Here is an 8,840-nt window from a genome sequence, read left to right on the forward strand (position 1 = left end):
ACGAACACCATTGAAATTGGAAGGATTATTAGAAATTTTTATCAACAGCTATATGCCAATAAACTAAGCAATCTGGAAGAGATGGAATCCTTCCTGGAAACCTATAAACTACCAAGATTGAAACCGGAAGAAATTGATTCCTTAAACAGGCCAATTAATTATGAAGAAATTGAGTCAGTGATAAACAACCTTCCAAATAACAAAACTCCAGGCCCGGACGGTTTTCCTGGGGAATTCTACCAAACATTCAAAGAAGAAATAATACCTATTCTCCTAAAGCTATTTCAAAAAATAGAAACAGAAGGAAAGCTACCAAACTCATTCTATGAGGCCAATATTACCTTGATCCCCAAACCAGGCAAAGACCCCCTCAAAAAGGAGAATTACAGACCGATTTCCCTAATGAATATGGACGCCAAAATCCTCAACAAGATACTTGCTAATAGAATCCAACAGTACATTAAAAGGATTATCCATCACGATCAAGTGGGATTCATACCTGGGATGCAAGCGTGGTTCAATATTCGCAAATCAATCAGCGTGATACATCATATCAACAAGAAAAGACTCAGGAACCATATGATCCTCTCAATCGATGCCGAAAAAGCATTTGACAAAATACAGCATCCTTTCCTGATTAAAACCCTTCAGAGTGTAGGAATAGAAGGTACATTTCTCAATCTCATAAAAGCCATCTATGAAAAGCCTACTGCAAATATTATTCTCAATGGGGAAAAGCTGGAAGCCTTTCCCTTAAGATCAGGAACTCGACAAGGATGCCCACTCTCGCCACTATTATTCAACATAGTACTAGAAGTCCTTGCAACAGCAATCAGACGACAAAAAGGGATCAAAGGTATTCAAATAGACAAAGAAGAAGTCAAAATGTCTCTCTTCGCAGATGACATGATACTCTATATGGAAAACCCAAAAGAAGCCACTCCCAAACTATTAGAAGTTATAGAGCAATTCAGTAACGTGGCGGGATACAAAATCAATGCTCAGAAATCAGTTGCATTTCTATACACGAATAACGAGACCGAAGAAAGAGAAATTAGGGAATCCATCCCATTTACAATAGCACCAAAAACCATACGTTACCTTGGAATTAACTTAACCAGAGACGTAAAGGACCTATATTCTAGAAACTATAAATCACTCTTGAAAGACATTGAGGAAGACATAAAAAGATGGAAAGATATTCCATGCTCATGGATTGGAAGAATTAACATAGTTAAAATGTCCATGCTACCCAGAGCAATCTACACTTTCAATGCTATCCCAATCAAAATACCGAGGACATTTTTCAAAGAACTGGAACAAATAGTCCTTAAATTTGTATGGAAACAGAAAAGGCCCCGAATCTCCAAGGAACTGTTGAAAAGGAAAAACAAAGCTGGGGGCATCACAATGCCGGATTTCGAGCTGTACTACAAAGCTGTGATCACAAAGACAGCATGGTACTGGCACAAAAACAGACACAGAGACCAATGGAACAGAATAGAGAGCCCAGAAATGGACCCTCGGCTCTTTGGGCAACTAATATTTGATAAAGCAGGAAAAAACATCCGGTGGGAAAAAGACAGTCTCTTCAATAAATGGTGCTGGGAAAATTGGACAGCTACATGCAAAAGAATGAAACTTGACCACTCTCTCACACCATACACAAAAATAAACTCCAAATGGATGAAAGACCTCGATGTGAGACAGGAATCCATCAAAATTCTAGAGAAGAACATAGGCAACAACCTCTACGACATCGGCCAAAGCAACCTTTTTCATGACACATCCCCAAAGGCAAGAGAAACAAAAGATAAAATGAATTTATGGGACTTCATCAAGATTAAAAGTTTCTGCACAGCCAAGGAAACAGTCAGAAAAACTATGAGTTAGCCCACGGAATGGGAGAAGATATTTGCAAATGACACTACAGATAAAGGACTGGTATCCAAGATCTACAAAGAACTTCTCAAACTCAATACATGAGAAACAAATAAACAAATCAAAAAATGGGCAGAAGATATGAACAGACACTTTTCCAATGAAGACATACAAATGGCTAACAGACACATGAAAAAATGTCCAAAATCACTAGCCATCAGGGAAATTCAAATCAAAACCACACTGAGATACCACCTTACGCCAGTTAGAATGGCAAAAATAGACAAGACAAGAAACACCAATTGTTGGAGAGGAAGTGGAGAAAGGGGATCCCTCCTACATTGTTGGTGGGAATGCAAGTTGGTACAGCCACTCTGGAAAACAGTGTGGAGGTCCCTTAAAAAGTTAAAAATCGCTGTGCCACCCAGGCGCCCCCATGCACTACTGGGTATTTACCCCAAAGATACAGACGTAGTGAAGAGAAGGGCCATATGCACCCCAATGTTCATAGCAGCATTGTCCACAATAGCTAAATCGTTGAAGGAGCCGAGATGCCCTTCAACAGATGACTGGATTAAGAAGTTTTGGTCCATATATACAATGGAATATTACTCAGCTATCAGAAAGAATGAGTTATCAACATTTGCTACAACATGGATGGCACTGGAGGAGATAATGCTAAGTGAAATAAGTCAAGCAGAGAAAGACAACTATCATATGATTTCTCTCATCTATGGAACATAAGAACTAGGATGATCGGTAGGGGAAGAAAGGGATAAAGAAAGGGGGGGTAATCAGAAGGGGGAATGAAACATGAGAGACTATGGACTCTGAGAAACAAACTGAGGACTTCCGAGGGGAGGGTGTTGGGGGAATGGGATAGGCTGGTGATGGGTAGTAAGGAGGGCACGTATTGCATGGTGCACTGGGTATTATACACAACTAATTCATCATCGAGCCTTACATCGGAAACCGGGGATGTACTGTATGGTGACTAACATAATATAATAAAAAATCATTAAAATAAAAAAAATAAAAATAAAAAAATAAATTATACTGGGTTTTTTTTGCATTATATATGGGAATATAATCATCTGTACACTTTTTTATTTTGTTTATTTTATTTTTTTAGAAAAGTGTGCAGAGGGGTAGAGGGTGAGGAGAAATAATATTAAGCAGGCTCCACAGCTGGCTCAGAGCCCAATGTGGAGCTCAATTTCACATTACCTGAGCCAAAAATAAGAGTCAGAAGCTTAACTGACTGAGCCACCAAGGGAGCCCAAGCATTGGTATATTTATTAAAAGTTGTTAGAAATACTGTTGTACTAAATCTCCTTTATGTGAAAGGATTACAATGAAGTAGCCACATTGGTAACTATCATCATCAAAGCGTAACAGCCATGACAGTTCTATCATGGGTCTGTCTACTGTGGGTGAAAATGAAATCTCACAGAAACACAGCTAAGATAGAGATCGGCATTAACCAGGAATTCTCCACTTTTGAATGTGCTAAATTTATTTGTTTCTTTATGGTTAAGTGTTTTGTATTTTATGTTCATATATATATATATATATATATATATGAATGATATTATATTATATTTATGGATATATATGTTAATTTTTTCCAGGAAGAATTAAGTTATATTGCTTTATTAATTGATCAATAACAGGATTGGTATTTGATATACATTAAAAAAAAACTTCCTGTTTCCAAGCGTATATACTGATAACTATTAGCAGCAATTAAATGCAAAGTGAATTCCTTTACATACTTTAATGTCATTGAACAGAGTTATCTTAACAGCATTCTATGCTGGCTACACAAACAAATTGTCTATTGCAGCTAAAATTACATAATTTGTCACCACTTAAGTTTTTTTAAGGTTTTATTTTAGTTCCAGTTAGATAATGGACAGTGTAATATTAGTTTCAGGTGTATAATGTGTTGATTCAACACTTGCAGAGAGCACCTGGTTGCTCATCACAGGTGCACTCCTTAATCCCCATCCCCTATTTAACCCATCTCCCACACCCTCCCCTCTGGGGACCATCAGCTTGTTCTCTAGAGTTGAGGGTCTGTTTATTGGTTTGCCTCTATATCATCTTTTCCCCATGCTTCTTTGTTTCTTGAATTCACATATGAGTGAAATCATATGATATTTGTCTTTCTCTGACTGACTTGTTTAGCATAATAATCTCTAGCTTCATTCATGTCAATGCAAATGGCAAGAATTACTTCCATTTTTATGGCAGAATAATATTACATATTATTATATACATATATATAGATATAGATATATAGATATAGATAGATTTAAATAATGGTATATATACCACATCCTCCTTATTCATTCATTTGTCAATGGACACTTGGGCTCTTTCCATATTTTGGCTATTGTGGTCCTATTTATTGTATTGCTTATGTACTTGTCTTATTGAGAGTATCTATAGTCCTTAGACTTCAAATTGCAGTTAATATATTATTTGTACCAAAAAAGAAATAAAAAGAAAAATTATCACAAAAAAGTGATCAGGAATATATAATAATTTTGTTAAATCTCTATTATTTTAATTTTCTACATTAATGTAATCCCTGTCTTCAATCCTGGAATGACATTGTTCTTAAGGAATGTACAAGGTGAAATTAATGTACTTCTAAGCAGGAAGACTAGTGAGAATGTTGTTCCATTTTTACAGAGCAGAACCTCAGAATCACTCTTCTCAGGGCCCCCATCACCTCCTTGTTTCTCAGGCTGTATATGATCGGGTTGAGAACTGGGGTCAGGATGGTGTAGAAGACAGCCAGGACCTTGTCCTCTGTGGGAGATCGGAAGGATCTTGGGCGTAAATAAGTGTAAGCAAAGGGTGCATAGTAGAAAGTCACCACAGTGAGGTGGGTGCTGCAAGTTGAATAGGCCTTCTTCCTCCCTTCTGTGGACTGCATGCTGCAAATGGTAAGTAGAACCCGACCATAGGAACATGCAATGCCAATGAAAGGAAACACAAGGAAGAGGGTAATGCTCACAAACACGGTGTACTCATAGACCCAGGTGTCCATGCAGGCCAGAGTCAACATGGCTGGAACATCACAGAAGAAATGGTTGATGGCTCTGGATCGACAGTAAGGGATATGTAGGACATATGCAGTGTGGGCACAGGAGTTGACTGAGCCCATTATCCAAGATCCTATTATCATCAGCACACACACTCTTTTGCTCATACGAATGGGATAATGGAGAGGAAAGCAAATAGCCACATAACGATCATAGGCCATAGACACCAATATTAATCCTTCTGCACCAGCTAAAGCAATGAAGAAGAAGCACTGAACTCCACACCCGATGAAAGATATAGACTTGTTTCCAAGGAGATAATCAGAAACCATCTTGGGGACAATGGTGGAGATGTAGTTCAGGTCCATGAGGGAGAGCTGACTAAGTAGAAAATACATGGGTGTGTGGAGATGGGTGTCCAGGAGGATGAGGATGATCATGGATAAGTTGCCAAAGAGAGCCATTAGGAAAATGAGAAAACTGAGAATGAAGAAAAACAGGCCAATTCTTGATGGTGGGAATAACCCCAATAAGAAGAAATCAGTAAATGTTTCATTAATATTTTCCATGGGACATTAATTTAGTTTTCCCTAAAGAGAAACACATATTGAGTATAGAAAAATAATCTCTTATTAATTCATTATTTTGGTTACACTGTGATTTATTCAGAACACATTGCAGCTCTCAAAAAATTTAACAGATAGTTTGAAAAACAATTTTTACCTCTTAGATAATACCCTGATGATCTTGATGACACATACAACTGTCTCCAAAATATTTCATGGAAATGTGTAAATTTGTAAGAATAATATATTTCTATAACTTTGTTAAGATACATATATTTTATTTTTCTATGTAAATTTAGTTATTATCAATATCAAAATGTATACTTTTTAAGTATGCATACAAGTCATGTAAAAGCATAAATTACAGACCCATACTTGAATACATTTAATGATCCTTAGGGAATGATTTTTTTTTCTTTTAATTAAGCCCTAATATTTCTGAAACTATAGTAGTCTATCAGGTCATGCTGTAGATATATAGCTTTTCCTTTGTTCATTTGTTTGTTTTCTTTAAAAAGTTTGCTAAGTCAAGCTTTTAGGAACCAACTATTATCATCTGCTTATTTTCCCCCAGAAATCTACAATGAATAGTTATTTTTAAAGAAGAAAACTGGATTCCAAGTGATGAAAAATAAACTACTTAAAACTATGTAGTGATCCAATGGCAAATCTGGAAATGTGTCCTCTAGATATTAGACAATGTAGAATTTTCTTCTGAAGCAAATGGATCTCAAAGAAAGATCTTTCAGATCCCTAAATAATTCTGGTCACATTAGATTTGGTCTGATTATTTGCATAGTTGCAACAAGAATATGAATTTACCAAAGAAGTTTTGCCTAAAATTTTATAAGGAATATCAGACTAAATTTTAAAGAGCTCTGAATGTAAATTTAAAATATCTTAACCAGTTTTCATATAAATTTGGGTTGCTTCCTCTCTTTTCAAGAACACTTTCATACTTTTGAGTGCATTTTACCAAAAGGAACTTCCTTTACTCACCTGTAGGGGAAGAGTTCTATAAAAGACCTATCAGAAATTTTTTCCAGGACTTCCTTGAAACTATTGGCTCCACAAAGTCTACCTTAGTTCTTTGAAAAGTTTGTTCATAATCGTATCTGTATGTTCACAGATAATAATTATTTTTCATTGTTCTCAGTTACCTAGAGTTTACAGCATTGTGAAATGGCTTTCCTAGAATGAATCAGATTACTGAGAGGAGAATCCTCTGGGGTCTAGCCAAGCACAGTTCCCTACAGCGTCTCTCAATGTGTCGTATATGAAAATTTCATGCCTTCTAATGTTTCCACAACAGATTGTATTAAAAAGGACAGAGAGTATAGAGTTCAGAGTCTTTAGTGACTTAGGAATTAATATGCTTATTAAATATTTAAGCAATGTGTGTTTTTATTTGTTTAGATGGTTATAGAACTTGTGATCCATAATAATTTTATTGAATAAAGAAATCTAAAATGAATAGTGTTTGTATGTGCATATATCTGTGTGCTTCTATAAATACCTTCATGAAATATCACAATGGTGAATCAGGATTTTTAGATAAATAGGAAAGTACATAGACATATATTTTGAGAGATACCTGATTTTTCAGTACATACTTTGAGTTTTGATTCAGTTTGAAGACACATTATTTTGTTTTGATTTGTTTTGTTTTGTGTGTGTGCGTTTTGTTTGTTTTCTTTGTTTTTGTTTTTGCTTTTTTTGTTGTTGTTATTTATTACAAAAACAAGCTGCAGATTCTTTGGAGCCAATGCTAGACCTAATTCTAGTTCTGTCACCTACTAGAAATGTAAACTTGGATTAGTGAATTCAACTTTCTGAACCTGAACCTCATAAGTAGAGAAATCAAAATATTACATATGATCTCACACATTTTAGAGTGGCTAATAATAATAATAAAAACAACAACAACAACAACAATAATAAAGTGTTGTAGAGAATGTGGAGAAAACAAAACACTTGAGCCCTATTAATGGGAATATAAATTAGTACAGCCATTATGGATAATAGTATAAATGTTCTTCAAAAAGTTAAAAATAAAACTACCATATGATCCAACAATCCCACTTCTTGGTATGTACCCAAAAGAAATAAAATGAAATGAAATCAGGTATTCTAAGAGATTTTTGGGTAGAGTCTCTCTGTCCCCTGCAAGGGGCGATGGGGATGGGCACAATGTGAGCTGGTATTTCCGGGGTTTTGTTCTCTGGCAGCTTTCCCTGGCAGTTTGCTGTGACTCTTCTGAAAGTCAGAGCAGCGGTGGCCTTATTCTAGCCTCTGTCTCAGAACAGAGAGATCGCAGTCCGCTCTCCACTGAGCTCTTCTGACCTCTTTAACTCTGTTTCTGTTGGTGCTGCTAAGAACCCTGCAGCTGGCATCCCAGCCCTCACTTCCAGGGCAGGCACATCTCTGTCCTTTGTGTTTCTAACACCACCAGCCGCCAGCTACCCATGCATTCTCCTGATCTCCCGGTCTCAGTCCAGTTCCAGTGAGTGCACAGGAGTGCTGGTTTTCAGTTTGGACACAGACACGTTCCCAGGCTCATGGTCTCAGTCTGCTCTCTCACGGGTGCCTGTCAGCGAGTCCAGCCGCTCCCCAGTGCAGGTGGCTACTGCTCCCCGGCGCCTGAGCATGGAGGTTCCCTCCCCCTTCCATTCTCTTCAGATATCTGTGCACGGATTCACAGCTCCCCACTTCCTACCTCAATACTCAGTGCTGGAGATGTTCATTTGTAGAGATCCAGATGTATCTTCCTGCATCTCAGGCTGATTCCATGGTTTTTCATAATGGTCTGGTACCTATCCAGCTCAGCTCAGGGGACCAGCTGAAAAAGGGGACCCCTCCTCCTCCGCCATCTTAACTCCGCCTCATGCATGGTGCACTGGGTGTTATAGGCAAGTAATGAATCTTGGAATTTTACATCAAAAACTAGGGATGTACTGTATGGTGACTAACATAATATAATAATTTTAAAAAAGACCATACCAGTGAACTAGGGGGGGGAGAGATTCTTGTACTCCTATAATCATTATTGCAATGTTATTCATAATAGATAAAATATGGAAATTAATCTTATATATCCAATGACAAATAAGTGGATAAATGAAATGTGTAATACATATTGCACAACAACAGCAACATGGATCAAACTGGAGGACATTAAGCTAAGTGAAATAAGCCAGACAAGAAAGATAAACACTTTATAATTACAATTGTATATGAAATCTAATAATCAACACTTAGAAGTACAGAGTAGGATGGAGATCTTCACTGACTAAAGGGAGGGAGAAATGGGAAGATGTGGATCAAATTCTAGTTTCCA

The 8,840-nt window shown here is 37.0% G+C and overlaps 1 protein-coding gene across 1 annotated transcript; it reads right to left on the bottom strand.

The window, feature by feature from the left end:
• Positions 1–4,552: 4,552 nt before the first annotated feature.
• Positions 4,553–5,506, bottom strand: LOC103656814 (olfactory receptor 2L8-like). Its single transcript, XM_008684235.1, has one exon. It carries the CDS (start codon positions 5,504–5,506, stop codon positions 4,553–4,555), a length of 954 nt encoding a protein of 317 aa, XP_008682457.1.
• Between the last annotated feature and the right edge of the window lie 3,334 nt (positions 5,507–8,840).

Source organism: Ursus maritimus, unplaced genomic scaffold (genome assembly GCF_017311325.1).
Source record: "Ursus maritimus isolate PB19 unplaced genomic scaffold, ASM1731132v1 scaffold_5, whole genome shotgun sequence".
In the NCBI taxonomy this organism is placed as follows: domain Eukaryota; kingdom Metazoa; phylum Chordata; class Mammalia; order Carnivora; family Ursidae; genus Ursus; species Ursus maritimus.